The sequence below is a fragment of the Phaethon aethereus genome, assembly GCF_964289735.1.
Source record: "Phaethon aethereus genome assembly, chromosome: Z".
Taxonomy (NCBI): Eukaryota; Metazoa; Chordata; class Aves; order Phaethontiformes; family Phaethontidae; genus Phaethon; species Phaethon aethereus.
This window is the reverse complement of record NC_138577.1, coordinates 58,225,057-58,248,309: the sequence shown is the minus strand read 5'-3', so window position 1 is coordinate 58,248,309 and position 23,253 is coordinate 58,225,057. Positions and strand designations below refer to the sequence as shown.

The 23,253-nt window shown below is 39.3% G+C and overlaps 1 protein-coding gene across 1 annotated transcript in view; it reads right to left on the bottom strand.

Annotated features, from left to right (window-relative positions):
• PIGG (phosphatidylinositol glycan anchor biosynthesis class G (EMM blood group)) overlaps nt 1-23,253 on the bottom strand; it is a gene marked incomplete at its 3' end in the record, with an annotated part of 92,318 nt that overhangs the window by 57,903 nt on the left and 11,162 nt on the right. Inside the window, exons 6-8 of the mRNA XM_082013634.1 lie at nt 17,804-18,021; nt 14,732-15,013; nt 4,625-5,082 (exon numbers count right to left, since the gene is read on the bottom strand). Coding sequence (XP_081869760.1) covers nt 4,625-5,082; nt 14,732-15,013; nt 17,804-18,021 — 958 coding nt within the window. The remainder of the gene's footprint in view (nt 1-4,624; nt 5,083-14,731; nt 15,014-17,803; nt 18,022-23,253) is intronic.

The window sequence follows — 23,253 nt, the reverse complement described above, 5'->3', positions numbered from 1 at the left end:
ACAGTCTCTTTCTCTCAAATGCTGAGCCCCTTAAGCACTGTCCAGATAAGTAAAACATTAGTCTGAGCATGAGCACAGATGTCTAGATGTCAATAGAGGGGGAAAATAAAGACGGTAGTTTGTCCATTTGTTCATCTTAGACACAAAATAGACAGCTGGCTAGAAAAAGCCTGAGTAACTTTAACTCAAACTAACAAGTATACACATGATCTAAGTAAGGTTCTAATTTCTTATTACTAAAAAATGTGCTATTAAGACATAACTATGCAAATTAAACACATACTAAAAATAGAATGCAACTCAGCTTATCACTAACTTTTAATTTATGCTACAAGGAAAACACATTATCTCAATCTTGATCAAAACACTAGGGAAACAGACTTCTCTAGTACCCTGTTCTCTTGTGAAGGAGAGACAACAAGGACGTTAAAACCTCCAGCCAAGGAAAATGCAAGCATGCTTGCCAAACAGGAATTCATAGATACTCTACAAACCATAGAATGTGTAAAGATTTAGTTGACTGATCTTTCCAAAGCTTGTCCAGTGAACCATTTCAGACTCAAGAACTCACCTACATCCCATCACTCAAGTCCAAAAACTGTGCACTACAAATGCTGCTATTTGGGCAGGTTTTTACCCCTATAAAGCAATTGAAGTATATGCCAGCATAGTGACAGGTATTATATTCTGCTAGACTAAAAACTGCTCCATTGATTTTAGGGAGGTGGTGGAGTCACCATCACTGGAAGTGTTCAAAAAACATGTAGATGTGGCACTTTTGGACATGGTGGTGTTGGGTTAACGGTTGACCTGATGATCTTAAATGTCTTTTGCAATCTTAATGATTCTGTGATTCTGTGAAGTCAGGATGTAACTCCACAGCAGCCCGAGACAATCTCTGCCAGGGCTGCCAGGGTTCTGTTCTTTCACCTGCTCCCTAAACATGGCAGAAGTAGTTACAGCAATGGAAAGGAGAAGGCAGAACTGTGGCAGCCTCAATAAGTTCACTCTGGACTGTTCCACAGTCTTTTTAACGGCCCCAGAAGTAGAATTTTGTGAATCATTGCTCCTTTCTCAATCAGATTAGAAAGGCAAGTGGGTTTTTGTAAGGAATGCTTGACAATGGCAGAAAGAAAACAACTGTTGGTGTCTGCAGCACTTCAAAAGATGCCGATACTTCCACATTTTGTTTCTATAGGAATTTCAACAGCAGCAGTGCTGGCTTGCACACTCTTCCCTTCCTCCGTTCCTGTTACTAAGCTAGTCCATTTGCCTATGAAGCTGGATGGTAAATCAGAGTGGGAAGTGATCCATCTGAAACCCAAGAGTTTCCCACGCCTTCCTGGATTATTTTTCCAGCCTCGTCTATTAAATGATTTAGTTCACTGTACTGACAAAGCAACAGCTGTGCTGGTAAAATACAGGGCCAGTGAGGGGAGAGCAAGACAGCAGGTACCTTGCCTTGTAAGGCAAGAGCTCCTTTAATATACTATTATAGCCAAACAAGCAGCCATAGCCTAAGACTATAGCTGTAGGACCTTTTATCTTCTACTTGCTTCAAGGCCCAAGTAAATATACCCAATGTGAGTCTATAATTTGGTGGGGAAGCACAGGGAGCAATTAATCTGTAAAATTCTGAAGTTTTGGTTTTGATAACTAGCTGCTATACTTCATCCTTACTGAAGGGGGAGGCAGACAGCTTTAATAATAGGGTTATGATGGTTTTATGAAGGGCAAGTAATACTTATTCAGCCTGACAGTCTTCTGTGATGAGATGACTAGCTGGGTGGAAAAGCAAAGAGTAGGCAATGTGGTTTATATCGGCCTTAACAAGGTTTTTAACACCATTCCCTGTAAAATCCTCACAGGCAAACTGATGCAGTCCAGGCTAGGAAACTGACAGTGAGGTGGACTGAAAACTGCTCCAATGTGGGGCTCACACGGTTGCGATCAGCTGTGCAAAGTCTACCTGGAGGCCAGTAACTAATGATCAACCCCAGGGCTTGACAGTGGGGACAATACTGTTTGACATCTTCGTTAATGACATGGATGACAGGACACAATGCCCCCTCAGCAAGTCTGCACAGAATACAGAACAGGGAAGAGTGGCTGATGGGTCTGCTGCCACTCAAGAGCCACCTCAACAGACTTGAGAAATGGCCCAACAGAAACCTTCTGAAGTTCAACAAGGGGAAGAGGCAAGTCCTGCACCTTGGAACAAATACCTACGCACATCAGGACACATTGGGGGCTGACCATCTTTTCAGAGATGGCTGGTGGACACTGAGTTGATCATCAGCCAGCAACATGCCCTTGCAGCAAAGATGACCAACAGCATCAGGGGCTGCACTATGAAAAACATTATGAGCAGGTTGAGGAAGGAGTTTCTTCCTCTGTGCTCAGCCCTGGGTCCAGTTATGGGTTATGCAGTACAGAGAAAGGTATGGACATACTGGAGCAAGTGCACTGAAGGACTATGAAAACGATGATGGGATTGGAGCATCTGCCATCAAGGAGAAGCGCAAAACACTGTGACTGTTTAGTCTCAAGAAAAGAAGGCTCAGTATGGATCTTACCAGCCTGATTGGTGGTGGAATGTGTTGAAAAAAGATGAACCCATATTCTTCTCAGTGGTGCCCAGCAAAAGGACAAGAGGCAATGGACACAAAGTGAAATAAAGGAAATTCTTTTTAAACAGAAGGACATTTTTGGGGGGAAAAAGAAAACAGGTTGCCCAGAACAGTTGTGGAGTCTCCATGCTTGGAGATTTCAAAGACCCAGCTGGACAAGGATCTGAGCAATCTGTTCCAGATCACTCTGCTCTGAGTAGGGCGACTGAACCAAATAATTTCCAGAGGTCCCCTCCAACCTCAACCATTCTCAAAGATGGATGGGAATTCTGCAAAACAGATCAATTCCAATTCACAGGAAAAAAAAAAAAAAGAAACAAAGATAGACTCCTCTTTTTCTTCTCTCCCCTCCCTCCCCAACAGAAAAAAAAAAAAAAAAAAAGACTAAGCCAGAACCTTAGTGTAAAGAACCTTAGTTCACCTGAGTGGCTTGCTTGGAAGTTCCTGACAGACAAGTGTTAGAGCTGGGCATACAGGATTTCCCAGCTTTTGTTATAAATCAGAAGCACCTGCTCTAGCTGCAGACCACGTTCTACCTGTGCTATCTCCCTGAGTCCCCACAGACCAAGGCTGTAACAGGTTTTGCTGCTCTATAGGCATACCTAGCACCAGGAAATCAGAGGCGGGAACACGCTTAACTGAGCCAGGATCTTTGGAAGTTAAGTCCAGGCATGCACACACAGTTTTTAGAAGGCTGGTAACATTTCCAGGTGTCAGTAAACATTCCTGGGGCACCATATGAGCAAAAGCATATCTCAAAAAAATGCAATTTTGTAGCTGCACGAAGATCAAGCCCTAGTTTCATGGCACTGTGGCACTAGTACACTCCAAAGAAAAGGGCTGACTGAAGACGACATCTGGCTCAGGAAGTTATTGGGCAAATAAATCTTTGGAAGATGCTCAGGATTAATTGTAAAAATCCTCCCAGCCACACCACATCGCACCTAATCCTGCTCACACACTGGCTAGGCTCATAATGAAGGAGCTCTCTATCATGTGGACTTAACATTGGGAATACTACATTCCTTCCTCAATCCTGCACCTCACCTCAAAAGAAGGAATGCATAGTGAAAGCTTTGGTATAGAACAACTGCTATAATGTGATAAATTCCCTCATAACTCATGTCTTTCAGTACTCATGCCTGTCACAGCAATTAGCATTTTATCTGTGAGGCTGCCAATAAGTAACAAGTCTTACATTAGTTCATTTGCTCATGTCGCTTTTAATGAATGATGAATGACATTTCATCCATGTGTTGTAAGATACTGGCAAGAAATCCCTTTATCTTACACAGCACAGCTCCCCATCTGCTGTCTGCAAAACCTTGACTAGTCAGTCACAAGGTATTGCTTCTCCATCCACCAGCTGAAGTAGAGAAGGCAGTTAAAATATCAAGTACTTTTTATCAATGAATAATGATTGTAGTTCTTCACAATACTAAAAGGTAGTAGAAAAAGTAGAAGCCCTTCTCCAGTTGTAAAAAATTCTCTTTCTTGTTTATCATACTACACTTGAAGAATTCCCTCAGTTTTCCACCCACATGTTAAATGTCTGTGATAGAATTCTTCCTTGTCTATGTGCAGCATCTTCTCCTACAACTTCATAAAGTTTGGAATTGAGCAGAACCTTCTGCCTTAATTTCAAGTGTTTAATTTTATTAAGTGATTTTTAATTTTCGAAATCAGACACTGTTGACTTACACAGGAGAATATTTACATTTTGCCTCTGATAAACCTATCGTGTATAACTGGCATTTATAAGATAAGTCATGCTGCAGGGCAAAGATTATAAAAAATTGATGGTACAGAAGGAATTACTCCTGCATGAAATAGGAGTGAAAAATCCCTTATGTTACTTCACTGTCTACTCACCTTACATGTTTACAGCACTTTCTAAACAGAGAATGTATAGAAATGTATACATATTTCACCAAACAATACATGCATTAATACTTAAATAAGGCAGAAAGTATGACAATAAATCAGATACCCACCTTGTCAACCAATGTCCAAAGTCTGGCCGATGAGCCCACTGGACGCCTGTCTGATTCAAGGATCGAAGTAGCCGACAGCAAATAAGGATGATCCATGGACTTGCTAAGCTTATCCACTTATCTGATCCTTTTATGAATTCAGCTGAAGAGGTGGCCTTGCCCAGTTTTGAATTACTTTCTGCTGGAATGTCTATATTCTTGCACTCAGAAGCTTCCTCAATACTATCAAAATTTTGTTTCACAGTGGTGCTATGTTGAGGGTCACATTCTTTCAGAAGAAAATTGTTTCTGCAAAGTTCCTGACATAACACCAAACAAAGTGTATTGATAAGAAAATACCAGGTTTGGTGTTCCTCTTCTATAAAACTGCTTGCCCCCAAACTCAGAACATGGCCAACTGTTCCAGCCAGAATCAGCACATCTATTTCTGACCAGCTGGAACTGGACACAACTGGATTCTGCAAACAAAAAAAGATATAGCAGTGGTGAAACTGTATAAAAATTTTACTTGTTTAAGCATTCATAATGTGCTTATGGCAATTTCCTCTAAGAACACAAAATAAACAGTGAGACAAGTTATTTGTATCTTGACAAATCTCAAAAATGTATGAAAGAATCACTTCAGTGTAGCCTATTTAGCTATCATTGCAACATAATCATACTTTTAAAAATTACATTTCATTTATAGGAAAAAACTTCCCTATGAACAATCATCACAACTGTACAGATTAAGATTCCTTACCACCCTGTGACAGAAGTTTCGAAACAAGCTCTCTCCTTGTTGCACATTCGTAGAAGTAAAAATAGAAATTGTGCAGAAGTCAAATTTGAGATACAGATAATAGGTAATTTTCTAATAGTTTAAATCTGTGCTACCCTTAACTCAGTAGTGACAGCTTTCACTACTCAAGTTAACAAAAGCTACTTGCAGACAGTCTGATGGCACCCCTTAACCTTGCTTAGCTTGAAATGTGTCTTTCATCATAAAATCTACTTTAAACGTTGCTCATCTATTATTTATTTCACACTCTGTGCCTATCTAAACCCATAATATTCTTTGTCTAATGCCTCCATTAGTTCAAGTTCCTGTTCATAGAAGCTACTTGGAATTACCTCACCATCACTTGCCCTCAAAGATATGGCTAAAAAGAGAGCATAAGGGCATGTGGAAGGTGAGCGCATCTGGTTCGTTAACGTTATCAGGTAAAGGACCTTTTCAGCTCACAGAAAATACTAACAGGGAAAGACATAAAAAGACCACACAGAGACACAAACCTGATAAGTAAGCACTAAAGGAGATCATAAACATGACCAAAACTCTTCAGCCATTAATTGACAGGCCATTAAGAAACCACAGGCATAGCTCTGAAGAGCATCAGCCTGGACTTTGTAATAGATAAGAGGGAAGTGACAGAACATGAGTATCCTGGATATCTGACAGTGCCTGTGGATCTATACAAACTCATTAAGCAACACTTCAGGGAAGTGTCAAATGTGGGGGAGAGAGGGTGGTGAGGCATAGGCTGGAGGCAGGGGCAAAGCGAGAGCAGGAAGGCTAAAGGGGCCACCAAGTCACGTATAGGTAGGCGCCAGTCAGTGCACTTTTCTGAGCCCTGTGCCTGATCACTGTGGTCTATCCTGTCTTATTAAATCCTCTCCTAAATATCTTTCTGTGCAACTCCATTCCCTGTCCCACCTGTGGGTGCTGCGAGGTCTCATTGCAAGTAACTTCAGATAAGCCTGCATGCCAGCAACTTGAGACCACAGCAAGTAAAAGCAGATGCCAGCAACTGCAGTGGGATCATGGGTCATTAGACCCACTTGCCGGTAGTGCCAGTGACTGCAGCACGTGAGGGTCCACATGCCAGAGGCTGGAGTGGGGACCACCAGCCGTCAGGACCGTGTGCCCGAGGTGCAGCAGCTGGAGAGATCAAAGTGCAAGGGAGGTCAGGGTGTCAGCAACAGGAAAAGCAACCATGGATCACCAAGCTTGCAGGTCTGCATCAGCAACTAGAGGGCCCTGAGTGCCCACCTATGCGTGAGGGGTCACAGGGACGCTGACAGGAGGGACCTCTGTTTAACTTCTCAAAGCCTGAGCCAGAGGCGCGTGTACAGCTGGGCTCCACGTACAGCAAGGCAGGACAAATGCCCCAACCCTGGAGGCCACCGGAGCCAGCCAGAGGCTTCCTAACATACCTCAACAAATACAGTTGCATACTTGTGAAGCATTTTGGGAAAGACACGGACAAAAATAATCCTTTACCGTTTTATTTTCTCAATTTTTCCTCTATAGAGAATATCACAGATTATCTCTTAAACTGGTATTTTAAACACCTGATAAACAACAACTTAGAAGCCTAACCAAAACTACTGCATGCCATTTTTACTGCACTACAAAGATCTCTGAACCTACTTTCATGTTAATTTAACCGCACACTACAACCACATCATCCTCCTACATTTGACCTTATGAACAAACTTAAAAAAAACACCTTGAATATTCGTACAAGTAAATTTCACAGAGGACGTACTCACACTCAAAGATGCACAGCGTAGTACAATCCCTGAACTGTTTAAATCATTTGTTAGAAGAATATAGAAACTAACTAATCTTACAGCAGAAGTAGAAGAAAGTGGGTGTAAACAATACAAATATCCCTGAACACCTCAGATGCAAGTGTCACTTGTGCTTAAGACTTATTGACAGTAGCATATGTATTTTTGTTCTATAAGCAAGACATGTAACACGGAGAGGACAACAAACACACTTGATGCAAGAAGCTAGTTAACTCTATCTGGAATTTTCCTTTGAGGAAAACAACTTTTGCAAAATCGGGATTTTATAAGATGTATGTGAAACAGTGCAGCAGGTATAGTTAGAGTGATGACGTACTCACATCACCGCCATTTCTTGTGTTGTTAAAGAAATATATTACACCAAAGTCATGACACTTAAAAAAAACAAACACACAAACAAAAACCAAAAAGTTCCCATGAGGTTACACACAACAATAACAGTGTGGGAAAGAAACACTAAAAATTTAGCACAAGAACAGTGATAATCTGAAAAACTGCCCAGGCCCAACCTAAATTTACTAGCATTTGAAATTTCTTCGGTGCTCTAAAGACCACTCCTTTTTGTTTACCACTCTACTCTGAAAATCAAATACTGTAGGCTGGTGTTCAGAACAAAAGGACAAGGTAAAGATCTAGTCTGTGCACAGACTGAAGACCATGAAATTCACAAAGCTGAGACAAGAACAGTATATGGCTACACTACAGAAAGCTTAAACTCCAGTAATTCCACCATGCTGACCTCAAAGATCTTGGCTAAGTAAATAATAAGCGAGCCCATAAGCACCATCTGCTTGCAGAGACAAAGGAACCTGAGGTCCTCAACAAACAAGAACGAGTCAGTTTTCAATACAATTCGTCATCTTTATAAGACATAAAATCTATATAAAGATTGCTCTCTTCTATCTGGTTGCTGTCAGCACTGATGTGAAAACTGAAGTAGTGATGTACTGCTAATGGGGAACATTCAAAAACCTTATGAAAATGATGGTGTTAGTGTGAAATGTCCCAGAATCAGAAATGTGTACTTCTTGCCTGCTCTTCTGACTCTCACAACTCCAGTGAAAAGAGAAAAAACTTACTCCTGTATTCTCATCAAAGGGTTAAAGTCCAGTGGCATTTATTGATAAACCACATTTCAGACCAGAGTTACTCACTATGCAAAATACAAAACTATCCTGCAAATTATAATCTCCTGAGCACTGATCTTACAAATACTGCAAAAAGCTTCATTAAGTTTTTCTAAATTTTTTGGCAATCCCATATGCCATCATTTCAGTTTTTATACAGCCTGACCTTCGATTACTTAAATTGTACTTAGTTTTTAGATCTGGTTTACAAGCACAGAAATGTAGGTCCTACTCTGATATTCACAGCTCTGTCTTTCTAGCTGCTGAACACCTCCAACGCTCAGGAACTCAGCAGGCACTGAAGATACTAAGACTTGTATGACTCGCACCAATATCTTGGCAAAAAAACTTAATACAGAATCTTTGGTTTAGAAATTTATAGATGCCAGGCTTCCAATTTAAGTCTATAATATCCCAAGCCAAGGTAGCTTTAACATTTGATGTATCAGCATTAGTAATAAGTAATACAGAAACTGACCTCCTTGCCCTATCTTTGAACTCACCTTGCTAGCTTGCAGAAGTGCCAGTACATAAACAATGGAATATATGCATCTCTGCCCACAAAACTTACCTCTTACTCACTTTGCAATAAAACCTCCTGTAGTCTATCTTCTGAGTCCAGTTCTACTTATGTGGCTTCTGCATGGTTAAGAGTAAAGCTCTTTTTCACAAAAATTAAGCAACCATAGTTAATGCCTGAGGAATTTTACAATGGCTTTTCAGATGACAAATGTTTTATTTTTCATGTTCACCATCACCCAATACTTATCACTCTGTTTCCTTACGAGCTCAAAAAGAGCTCCCTGCACCCAGTCTTGATTCCCAATGATGGTAACTTTCCTCTGCCAGAGTACTACAGACCACACATTTTCACAGCAGTTTGGGAACATTTTTGAAAGGTACGCAGTTAAGGCACCATCCAATCATCTCCTTTTCTTCTCAAGACAAAAAATGCAAAAAAATTTTTAGGTACAACTGCATAAAAATGTTTTATCGTTCATTTCAGTAAAGAATGTCCCACAGAGGAGTGTGTATTTTAAAATAAGCAGAAAGATGTATATTTCGTTTATAAAATGAAAAATACTGTAATTTTGCATAATGAAAATTCTTAAAAGCTGTATTTCACAAGCTTTTAGTTTTTTTGAAAATAGAACACAAAAGTTTTGGTTTTTATTTGTCAGAAATAGGAAAAAAATACAACTAGTAGTAGTAAATAGTGTACTTAAATCAACTACCACGCAATGAGAGTGAAGCAATGAATAAGAAGTTAAAAATTTTGATGATTTTCTGGAAATTGAGAAGGGCTGCAGAACTATTTAAAGCCTGAAGGGTCATTAAAAGAAGGGACTGGTGCTGCTAGAAACACAGTAATCAGAACCTATAAATAGCAGTCAGGAAGCAGATGCTAGCACTGCCTGCACTGGTCTTCAGAAAATTCATCAACTTGGTAATCAGTTTCTATATTCAGGCACAGTGGAAAAAAAGCATTACAAATGAGAAGCACTTCAGAGAAATCTTTAGATGTGAATGGAAACAATTTGGGGCAAAAAAAGCTCTGAAGCCATTAACAGGAGAGCTTATCTTAATTACTTTTAAAATACCTACATTTTATCGTATAGCACGAGCTTAGAAAAGGCTTTTAGTGTTTTTAACAGGCAAGACGCTGATTGAGGATTCTACTCCTGCCATCAGGAGAACAGGGCTTCAGAGCTCTTTCAGAAGTGGAGCCCATATGCAGATTCACGTTGTGGAGATGCACGGTCACAGACACTTGGATTCAGAGATATTTTAGCTTAAGTAATACTCCTACCTCACATAGAGGGCCCTTCAAGAGCAACACACAGCATATACAGACAACCAGTTTCTCCCCCAAAGTCTAGTTGGAAAAGGGGATGGAGATGGGACAGGAACATTTGTGTATTATAGTGTTTGTGCCCCAGTTACCAATAAATAACCTTTCGTATCCACACTGGAAGCAACACCAGATTATCCACCGCTCCTTTCACATTCTCCAGGCTCTACCTTTGTATAAGCAGTCACCTGCAAAAAAACCTCACCATGTTGTTCTGCAACAACCCTGAGACTGGTAAAAATGTAAATCAAATCCAGGTCACTGCTTGTATACCTGTCTGGAACAGAGGAATGTACTAACTAAACCTACAAAATATTTCAAGCTTGCTTTGGAACTTGAACGGAGGCAGCAAAGCCCATCTGATGAGATGAGACACATCCAGCAATCCAGTCATCCATGGAATAGGACTGAAGATGGGACAATGAAAAGGGATTTCTACAGGTCTGGATACAAAGTCATGTCTGCCTCAAACAGAATTACTACTGCCTGCACTTCATAAGACATACTTCAGCTTCTCACATTTTCAGATACGCCTCAGGTAGGAATATGATCACAGACAGACCCAGGATGGAGAATCCAGTATTTTTTATTTCTATCTGGCACAGCCTTGGAAAAACAAATACACACACAAACCTTCTAGAAAATATTGCTGAAAACCTCCTCATTCACATATTATCAACTTGAAGCAGGTGATCTGATCATCTGCTGGCATGTCCCGAGATCCCAGATAGGTAAAACTCCAGAAAACATGCATGCACCAATTTCAAATATTTCCCCACCCTTCTAGTTCAAACAGAAAATGCTTTAATTCATAACTGTTCCATTACAGCCAAATGGAGGTATTTTCAAAGCTGACGTGAAAATCAACATCTTCATGTCCAAGAGACACTAACTCATCCCTGTCCTAAAATGACAAAAGTGTAATTGCCAGTGACACCAAATTTCACTTGTGGGATTTTTCCACTTCTTAAATTCCAGATGGTCTCATAATTGATACCACAGAAGAAGAGGAGACAAGATGCTGCTGCAACATCTTTTTTCAAGCAACAGGGGCTAAAGCTCTAACATCAACCAGGGAGAAAGCTCCAGCTGCAGTGGTCTCTCATATGCAAAATGTGGAGCGCTAGAGGCAAAGATAAAACTGGAAACAGTATCCTGGATATAATTTCTAATCAGTTCGCCTAGTTTGGCTCAGTTTGTTCTCAAAGGCAGATGCAGAGACAAACCAGGGGTGAGAAAGGAAGACAACTGAAACAGAAGGGATAGATAAAGACTTTTCACACATATTCCTGTCCATGCTCCCTGGGCAAAGCTGACGAGGTGGAATCATCAGAAATGGCCAACAGATTGTGGGTACGGAAATATCACTTCCTCCTCTAAGTTCCTCAGAAAGGTTCACTCCAAAAGTGTAATAGCATGGATTATATGGTTGCTTCTTTTTATGTGTACCTTGAGGAATTACTTGCTTCCATCAGGGATGTAGCAACTAATTTGTTTCATACGAAAAGCCTTTCCATCCAACTCAAGTTTTGAATACAAGGAGACATTTTGCAATTGCTGCTGTTATCATTGACAGAGCGTCTGTATTAGCAATTCATAAGCCACCTGCAGGAAGTTGTTCACACCAGCAGCTGTCTCTCACCAACAAGGATGAAAATGTGCCAAAAACAGATGGGAATGAAACCCTAACTAAGGCCAAACTAAAAAGACAGACCTCGTACCTGGTCACCAATACTCTGTAACAGCCTATTCTAAATTTAGTAATATCCAAGGAACAGCAGCGTCTTCCTAGATTTCAGTCTTTGACCTAGTAGGAAAGCATTTTTCCTGGGTCATAAAAAGTTACTCATACAGCAGTGGGTGTCATGTAAGAAAAATTTCCGGTCACAGAAAGACTGAATTGCTTTGAGACTATCAACCTGGAGGAGAAATCTATAGTCCAATGTCACTGCTCTCAACTCCATTGAAGTAGAAGGTAAATTTTATGCAGGTCTAGACATCATCATTTTTAGGTCCTTACTGTTCGCTAAAATTAGAAAAACTGGTAACAACTAAGATGAAAAATGAGCTTGTCTTCCATAGTTGTATTTCTTTATCATTGCACAGCAAGTAAATGTTAAGTTTCTACAGAATACACGGCATCGTTAGGTATTATTTCAAGGCCATATACTTTTACTTTCTCTAAGAATAACTTCTACCTTGTTTACAATAAAATACAGAAAGCTAATAAAGGCCTTAAGTTGAACAACTAAGAAATGGCAGAAGTTAGTTAACTACTGAGTTAACTGAGTCCACTGAAAGACCAACACACTCTTAAATACCAACAATGCTAACAAACTGCCCAACAAGACACCCCATTCAGCAGATTTCTCCATTCACATTGATTAATTTTACTTTCGTCTTTTATTTGCCTTTAAAAAAGCCCACACAAGCATCACTAGCTTTGGCAGTAAAACATTAACGTATCTTGGACACAAAAATTTTCAGTACCAAAAGCAAACTGTAATTTATGCTTATAAAGACTGTTCTGTTAGCATATCTATACCTGAGATGAAACTTCTTTCCCTGATTTCATTAGGCAAATGTTGTTAGCTGACTTGTTACTCTCCCTCAGTAAGTTTGCAGACGACACCAAGGTGGGTGGGAGTGTTGATCTGCTGGAGGGTAGGAGCTCTGCAGAGGGATCCGGACAGGCTGGATCAATGGGCAGAGGCCAACTGTATGAGGTTTAATAAGGCCAAGTGCTGGGTCCTGCACTTGAGTCACAACAACCCCATGCAATGCTACAGGCTTGGGGAAGAGTGGCTGGAGAGCTGCCCAGTAGAAAAGGACCTGGGGGTGCTGGTTGACAGTTGGCTGAATATGAACCGGCAGTGTGCCCAGGTGGCCAAGAAGGCCAACAGCATCCTGGCCTTTATCAGAAATAGTGAGGCCAGCAGGAGTAGGGAAGTTATTATAAAATTATATGTATAATTATAATATAAGTGATTATATATATGTACTCTGTGCTGGTGAGGCCACACCTTGAATACTGTGTTCAGTTTTGGGCCCCTCACTACAAGAAGGACATTCAGGTGCTTGAGCATGTCCAAAGAAGGGCAACAAAGATGGTGAGGAGTCTGGAGCACAAGTCTTATGAGGAGCAGCTGAGGGAACTGGGGTTGATCACTCTGGAGAAGAGGAGGCTGAGGGGAGACCTCCTCACTCTCTACAACTACCTGAAAGGGGGTTGTGGCAAGGTGGGTGTTGGTCTCTTCTCCCACATAACTAGCAATAGGATGAGAGGAAATAGCCTCAAGTTGCAGCCGGAGGAGTTTAGACTAGGTATTAGGAAAAATTTCTTTACAGAGAGAGTGGACAAACATTGGAACAGGCTGCCCAGGGAGGTGGTGGAGTTACCACTACTGGAAGTGTGCAAAAAACGTGTAGACATGGCACGTCAGGATATTGTTTAGTGGGCATGGTGGTGTTGGGTTGATGGTTGGACTTGATGATCTTAAAGGTCTTTTCCAACCTTAATGATTCTGTGATTCTATTTTAGTCTATCTAAATGGTCAACAGACAGACCTAAGTCTTACGTGGCCAACAATATAAACATAAGAATGAAACACCATATTCTATGAAGATTTTAATCTTTTTCAATACACTGAAGTGAGATGCACTAAAGAAAACTGAAAAGGGGAAAAAAGCTGTCTTCAGGAGAGGAGGGCATAACTTTTAGTTCAGGGATGCACCACTGAATAGTGCAGTATGAGCATTGAAGTTACTGAATTTCAGAGACCTTTGAAAGATATGACTAATAAGCATGAGCTCAAAGCTGATTTTATGGTGTGACTGACAGTTGATGGCATATTGAGTTTCACAGTGACAGAAAAGACATTGCAAATCCTATTTCCTTGGAATTACCTGAATTATATTCAATACAACAATAAAACTCATCAGGTACTTTAGAAAAGGTAACTGCTCATACAATTGAGAACATTTCTTAGCATTCCAAAGACTGTTAACAAACTCAATTTCTTAAACTTAAAAAACTTTAAAAGTTTAACTTAAAATGTAGAAGAGACAGATGAATCTTGCTCCCTCTGTTACAGTTTCAAAACTATTTTTAAAAAAAGATTAAGAATACCGATATAAGAAAGGGTACTGGTAAAGTATTTTCTTAGTCTTAGAGCATTAATGGCTGTGGTATTTGGGAAATGACAGATCATGATCGGTGCATGTTGCTGCAAAATATCATACATCCTGTTTTAATTGCAATTGTGAAACATCACTGTGTAACAGCACAAAATATGTACACAGTGTAGCTGTTTCTGATCTCATAAAATCAACTGCAAAATGATTTACACTAATTAGAACATTTTTTCAAGTCATGTGAAAATAAGCACTTCTATGTGCTTATTTTATAGCAATCAGTATCATGCCACAGTGAACACACCATACTTCAATTAAGACTTTAAGTACACTCAGAGAAAGTGTCTATAAGACTTTACCTGAAAGTGTGCCATAAAGAGCAAAACATTTTGAATCGCAATTAATGCATGCTCTCACCTTCAGTGGAAGTCTGGAGTTCTCAAAGGTCTTTGCAATGGCAGATAAAATACCACACATGAGTGCAGAAATTAGCATCATCACTCCAACTGCTGTTAACCAGGACATACTGCAAAAGTAGCATAAACTTTCTGCCGATGTGCATACAATGACGTGAACTGCACACAGCATCAGACACATCAAGTAGAACAGCAGAGAGAATAGTGGAGGGGAGAGGGGCACTTCAAATTCTGCCCGGCTGCTCAGGGCTTTTGGAACACTGAGCAAAAGCAGCAGCAGAACCTAGAAAAAAGTAGAGAATTAATACTTAAAGAATTGGGGTTAGCTAAAACATACAGTGAGAATTCACACAAAAGAATCATACTGTTGTCATCCATGTCACTCTGCTAGTATACATACTTCATCAAAAAAACTGTGAAGAACTATGCTGGATTTTTTGTCCCCAGTAAGATATTACCATATAAAATGAGAGAATCAAAGATTGTGTTTTCATTTATTAAGGGCTCAGACACGCAAGTTACCAGAGTGTAATAAAATACCATGTGCCTCCTCACCTGTGGTGATCACATGCATGATCTTCATTCCCTGCAAAAGTAAGAGCTTTAACTCCCAATACCAAAACAGTTCCTAAGCGAACAAATTTGACCCATTATTTGTCACCTGTAAATGCCTAAAGTTATATACATCTATTCTGCCAAAGACCATTTATCTCACAATGTGTGAGACACACACGCACAGAGATCCTGCTGAGTTAAATAGCTTCCCAGACCAGGGCAAGTTCTTATACTATCACACAAGTGTATGCTGCATTTCAAGCTTATCAATTCTCTGGGTATTTATTTTTTTGTACCTTTCACATTAATTTGACTTACTAGTTTTACTTTTGCTTTGCTCTAACCTGCACACAGATCAGGCAGAATCCCAAGTTTCCTCTCAGGTAACTGTAGCAGTGGAGAATAATAATATGATGAACCATTTCTGCTACCCATGTACAAACTTTCACAAGTAAAGGGAAAATTCAGTCATGCTAAAATGCTTTGCAAGGGGCACGGAGGGAGCTTGGACTAGACTGAGGTCAATCAGCTTGTGCTAGGGCAAGACCAAAACAAATCAAGATAAAAACAACTATATCAGATCACTGCCAACCTGCAATCCTTCAGTCACTTCTGAAGACCTCTGCCAAAATTTCTCCTACAATGGAGTGAGCTACAGTAAAGTAGACCAAAAAAATCCAATACATTGCAGTAGTCTTCCTTCTTCTTCATATTCTACTTCACACAGTTCACTTGGTTATGAAAATATGAGGTTTCAGTATCAAACTGGCTTAGGTCTTACATTTTAACACAGCATTTACAATTAAAACAAAGACAGCACTCATGATAGGAAAAAGCTCAAATTGTAGTTATCTACAAATCTAAATTTAGCTGTTTTGAGCAAATGCACTGTTATCAGTTCATGTCTCAGAAGTATTCTCCTCATCTGAAATACAGGATAAATGGCATTTATAGCATGGTGTAGTTTGAAGTTACCTATGAGATTCCCTACCCTTATTTATTCAATGAGAGTGGAAAACAAGTATTTTGGAAAGCAAGGCAGTTTCTTGAATACTGCACTAGTGAAAAGAAAAAACTCCAGCAGTTTTGCACCAAGTCTTACAGCGATGCTGAGAAAGCTCTTCTCAACCAAAATTTTCATGGTTAGTAGCTGTATGTTTCTTCTGATGAAGGCCCATTGAGTAAAATACCAGAGATCTGTTTTGTAGAAATAGTAAGCACCTACATTTCGGGGGGGGGGGGGGGGGGAGGCAGGGCAGAGAAAAAAAATCCAGTGCTTCAGGTCCAAAAATAACTGTCAAGAGCTGTATGCATCAGTTCCCAAAACAAAAGAACAAAAAAAAAAAAAAAAAAAAAAAAGCACTTCAGCTTTGAGCTTAGCTTTGTCCACCTCCAGATTTGCCATATGTAAAGCAGGAACAGAACCTATCATCTCATCTCCCAAGGGCACCATGGAACTAACTCCTGTGAAGGGGCCAGCAGTGTGATAAACCCCACTGAGCAGTCTACCAGAAAGCCATTTCAGATGTACTCTGTGCACAGAGAACAGTGTAGATGAGTTGAGGCATAGAGTCCTGCCAGGACAAAGGGGACTCAAATACTAAAGAGCTGCTCATGTACTGTTACCCATTCCACTCACTGAACAGGACCAGTGCTACAGCAACTACTACAGCAACTACACAGTCTTGTACAGCACCACACATATGCAAGGACCAAATGAAGCTTGTGAGATTTATTACCACCCAAGGGCACAATGCTTACTGTTACAAAAATTGACACTCGTGTAATCTAAAAGGTCAGTGCAAGCTTCTGTAAATAAAAGTTCAATGTCCAGGCACGGTACCCCTTCAGCATGGCTCTCGGAGTATTACCACAGAGGGCATTTCGAGCATTTGAGACTTGCCCAATATATCAATTGCAGAGAACCGCTTAAAATTCCAGACACGGGGTATCTTATCTTTATTCCTACATGAGATATGAAGTGGCAACCCAGCACCTTACAGCAAGTATTTATTTTAAGGCTCTACACCTATCAATACAATGAACAGTTCTTGGAATTACGAAGATTGCCCACACAAGGTATTGCCTGTTCTGAGCAGCTACACAGCAGCTACGCAGTAGCAGAGCAGCTACACTCACTGTTAGATAAAGAGGAACAGCTGGGAACTTACTTGTCAGACCTTTTTTTTTTTCCCCAATACAGTAAGGGTACTCAAAAAGTAGGCTAGAAGGCTAACTAATATGGGATTAATTTCAGTTACAGCACATGTGCACATTTACTGTAACTAGCTAGATCAAAACATAAGTAGCTTATCTCAAAACCTCTCTTGAATCACTTTAAAGGCCAAGTTATACTTTAAAAATAATATTAACCTCATCCAAGCAGAAAGTCAGCCAGCTCTGAGCATTCATACTTGGTTATTCTAAAGACCAGTAAGAGTATACACTACGTAGTTAAAAACCAGAAACTCCTATGTGTGTGCACTTAGCTTTTTCACAGAAAGATGTATTTCCGTACCTCCATAATGATCACAGTCCCCACCATCATCGAATACATGTCATATTGTGCCACTTGTTTGCTTAGTGAAGAGCTCAGAGTCTTCAGGGCCTCCAAATATTGCTTCAGGACCTTTTTGCCAAGATTTAAGAGTACTTCTGAATTATTCCCCTCTAAATACAGTTTGATCCAATTACCATGGGACTTTTCTGCTATCTTAAAATGTTCATATCCAGGATCTAGGATGGGGGAAGAAAAGAAAAAAAAAAAGAGGGGGTAAAATGATCCATGAACAAAGGAGGATTAGTTAGAGATGTGATTTTTATATCTGCTTGTATAGTGTTAAAAAAATTGCTACGGGGGTTGGCAATTTTTTCACACCTAGAAAGTTACATTATCTTCCAGCAGCAAGACCATAATGAGCCAGTAACTCAGAATAAAAGCAATTAATCCCTAACCTGATAAAAAGTCAAGACCTCTAAAAGTGACAAATGTATTAAGACATCCATTCACTCTGACAAAAGTTTCCAGGACAAACTTATTCAAATGTTTTAAATCCTGAAAAAAAAGTCATGTTTTCCACTGGAGCCACTCATTATCCAGGCCATATTGTACAAGCCAAGTGGGAAATGATCAAATAGTTGATCGCTGGAGGAAACAAAGGACACACATACTATATTGGGGACCTCAATTTTGGTGCAAAGCTAACGAGAGTCAGTTGGTAACACGAAGTTAAACACGCAGGATGTGAGATTTTGAAGCAGTAATAGAAAAGTTATCAGCTGAAGTGCAGAGTTTAGCTTCAGGCTAGGCTTTTGGACTATTGAGCTGGTGCAAAGCAATCCTCAGCAGTGAAACTTAGTAATTCTGCTACAGTGTAAGGATAGTCTGTTGTCTAACAATCAAAAAACAGAAAACCTGATGCTGCCACCAACCTATAGAAGCAAGACTCTTCTGGCAGAAGGTGATTTCGTGATGGCCTATCTATATCTAAAAAAATTCTGACCTGAAGAAAAATAAACGAAAAACCAAAACAAAACAAATAATGAATTAAGAAAAACTCAGAAAAAAACCCCCAACCTCCAGGACACATATCTGTTGTCTATACCTAGGTAACGTTTTCTTGTAGAAATGTAGTTTTGATTAAGTCTTCTGATAAATATATGTATAAATGGGACTGCAGGTGAACACTGGCACCACATACGAAGACTGTGGTCTACTTTCAGAACTGAGGAGGAAAAGATTAGCACTACACTATGTCCCTGAAGAAAGTAATTTTAAATCAACCATTGAATTCTGTGGGCTCAGGTTTTAATGTGAGTATGCTTTTTAATATAGATACAAGAGACATTCCAGTTTCTTTTCTTTCTCTCTTATACTGTAAAAACACATTTGCATTACTCTATTCTAAATTTATTTTAAAAGCATGAATGAGGACAACAGGAGACACAGGAAAGAAGCGAACAGCCAAATCCTGTATTTTAGGAGTCCTTTGCAAATACAGCAGCAGTAGCTTTTCTCCTACATATATTTCACCTCACTGGTTATTCCACAGAATCCTTACTTTACACCAACTGTTCTGGTTCATACACGCCAAAGGGTAGGTGTGGAGAGACAATGACTCAAGTCGATTCAAAGGACACTTGAAAGTACTATTTTATTCTCCCATCAACTACCACTGATTTTCATCATCAACTTTCCCATTACTAAACATTTACACAAAAAGCTGCAGCACAAAAAGTTGAGGTTTGAGAGCCTTTTTACTTCCCAAAAAGATATATTCAGCAGTGACAACAGCCAGATTCTGCAGGCAAAAACAGAAGAGCATCATTTTGTCCACACATGGAAAAAACCGTAAACACTCACTACAAGCATAAAGGAAAAAAAAAATAACAATTTATCACAAAATTATCATTGTGAGTCCTACATGCACCTGAAAAGCATTCTATTCACCTCATGTAAGTTTAATTTCAAAAGCATTTATTTAAAATAGAACAGTTAGGTCAGCTTGTGTTTTATTGCAAATGTGGAGAATGGTCTTGCTCCTGAAAGCACGTCAGATTATGTTTTCCCTTTTCATTTTATAGGTGCATCACCCTATGCTCCAACATGCCATATGGTATTTAAAATATTGGTCACTAATTATAGTTTGCAACCACAACATAAATTCAGTCAACAACATAAGGAAAGCAAAAGCATTATCTCACTGGACATTATGCTATGTGTGAACATTCACATATATCTGTATTTTTTGCAAGAAATAAATGTTTAGTTTCACTTCACATTAATAATCTTAGCTATTTCCCTGCAATTTCACTTGAAAGTTAATGACAACTTAAGGGCAAAAAGGCCAATTTGGAAGTTTTTATATAATGAGCCTATCATTATCTTCCCATCTTGCAGTCCTTACCTTCTAAAAGTAGGGCAAAATATTTGCTGTACAGTTTCAGATTACAAGGGTCAAAACATGATTGAAGTAAGTTTGATGTCACAAAGACATAAGTTATAGCTTGTTTTTATTCCTGGTAGATCAGACTTGGAAAAAAAAAATCACTATGTTTTTTGTTCAGCCCTTTCAGCAGAAGTACATGATTAAATCCAGACACATTTTTAATTTTACTTCAAGTGACTGAAGATGAATGAAATATTTCTATTCACAATTATTGTGCAATTGTGAAAGAATTGTGCTTACCATTTGTAAGTCTCTTATCACATCACGACACTTTGTGATCTACTACAGGCTGAATTCAAAGTGAGAATTTTAGAAAGCAGTGCTTAACTCAGAATGTCCAGTCTGGTCTCCCAAGACTTCTAACAGACTCCAAAGCACGCTGATCCTGCTACCCAGGAGGCTTGCAGGTATCTGCTAGAAAGTACAATTCAGCCAGCAGCAAACACTTGCATATCAAGATAGCTGCCAGTGCACATGGAGACTTTCAATTCCTTACCATAGCTCTTTGAACAGTGAATTCCCTAGAAAGTTCCTCTTCCAGTATATTTGAAATAAGAGTTAAATATTCATACTTTTCAGGAAATGCAGAAAGGATCAACTAAAATAAGCTTTAATCAATCTGAGATTTGACATGACACTATTAAACAGAACATTGAAATGAGTTCAAGTTATATTTAGAAATGTAAATAAATTCTCTCTTCTGCTCCTGTTCTGCTCCCTTTTCATGCTTTTTGCCCAATCTTCCTCTTCATTCTTTTTAGCATTTTTATTTCATTCTCATCTACCTCGTTCCATGATACTGCCCACCAAACCCATTCTGTCCACATTACGAAAGATGATTATTTTTAGTCAAACCCACATCTATATCTTCGATATATATTAAGTGAATGATTTAAAGATCCTGCAGAAAGGAATAAAGAACCATGGTTACCAAATTTCCTTTAGAACTCCAATGACATCTATTCAATGGCACATTTGTATGCAGTAAGTATAAAATGAGAAGGGCCATAGACTCTGGGTTGTTGGAGAAGCATTTTGGTGACTGGTTGGTAACATTTGCAAGTCACTCCTGCATGGGATACTTATAAGGCAAGTTAAATTTGAGGCAAAATCCAAACTGAGCTTGCCCAGTTACAGGTTTCCCAAAGCATTGACAATGGTTTACTTGCGTAGTATTACATCAGCAATTTCTTCTTCAGTCTCCCTCAAATGTTATCACAAGCAAATGGTTATGCTTCTCAAGCATCTGTTTGATAACAATTTCACTTAGTTCCAGTCACAAGCAGCAAAATCATTCAAAGAAAAACATTTTAAATATAATAAAAGATTGGATAATGTAAAAGTGACTCCTCCAGTTTCAATATATAAATCTCCTAGTAACAACCAAATTATTTCAATCAACACATGCATCTAATACAAGTTCAGGATTAGTTCCTGTGACATTCATTTTAATAACATCCAACTTGCTCTCAAGCGTGACTCTTCATTCCACTGTGAAAAGCCTTTCAAAGAAACAACCCTAGTTCATCATTCAAATGCATGTTCAGAAGTTCAGAACATGAGGGAAGCATTACTAGATACCTACAGCTTCCCACTTCATACACTGAAGTATGAACTCACCAAGAAACCCAAAGTATGTTTCTAGATACTTCTTTCAGCTGCTGCTTTTTTGCGAGCTGTTTCTATTCTCCTTTTCTGGAATTTATTTTAGCTGCATGCGTCCATCTCTGCCAAATTAAAAACTAATGCCTCACATTAGCATTTAGTAGTACATTTTAAAAAGTCATTTTCAAAACAATCAAGCTCTTAGTCAAGCATAGAGTTTCTCATTTAAAATTTAATTTACCTGAAGATAGGTTTAACCATGAAGATTCTTTTGTACCTCAATAAATCAAAACCCAAGACCCATGAAATGCTGTACCACTTCTTGGTTTGAAAATGCATGTTTGCATGAGCAAACATTGTGGGGGCAGGGGGAGAAAAAAGTTACTGAACTGCCTCTATTCTGCTCTTTATTAACAAATACACTTAAAACACATTTGAAGATATTTTTGTGTACTGTTCCAGTTTGTTCTTAACATTGGAGCAGCTGAATCCAGGGAACTCCATGGCTTCTTCATGAAACAGTATGTAAAAGTCATTCTGCCTTCCATCTGATTGTGATTCATCTCAACTGACATCTGACTTCATCTTTTTACATTAAAAAAGAAACTAACATTGCACCGAAAATGAATGTATACATTATGTTATAGCTTACAATAGGTGAATCTTTTCTTACCATGACTCAGTCATGATATTCAAGGTACTAACAGCTGGTGCCCTATCTCTCTGCTGCAAATTACAATACTAACCACAAGAAGTCCATGTTTTCCTCTTCAGAAGAACCTACTCTTTTTAAGCTGAAGAGTTGAAAATACTTAAAAAAAAAAAAAAGCAGCAAGGGTTAGGCTATCCCTGCAAGTATTTTTCACTTTAAACTGCAACTCCAGTCACAGGCATTTCTCTTAGCATTCAACTGAAACATTATTATCCACCAGTTGTTGCCAGCCGAGAATCTGCACTGGAAAGCTTGAACCTGCAGCAGCAAATGTGAGAGAGATACCTAATTCGGTTATCTTCTGGTGTTTCTTTCCCTCAAAAAACCTGGCAACACAGCTTGTCTGTGGAATTCAGAAGTGGTATGGCCCAAGACTTGTCAGCACAACTCTGATGAGTGACCAGATGGTCCACAAATAAAAACCAAAGGCTCACAGCAGTATGAGAACCACATTGCTCAGGACTGTGTGCTGTCAGGTCTTAAAGGTCTGGAGGTATGGAGACTCCACAACCTCCCTGAGCAACTCATTCCAGTGTTTGACAACACTTATATAAAAAAGGATTTCTTTCATTTAAACAAAATTTCCTGTGTATCAATTTACATCCACTGCCTCTTGTCTATTCACTGGGTACCACTGGTTTAATCTTCTTTATTCCCTCCCATCACGCATTACCTACATTGATAAGATCCCTGTTGAGTCTT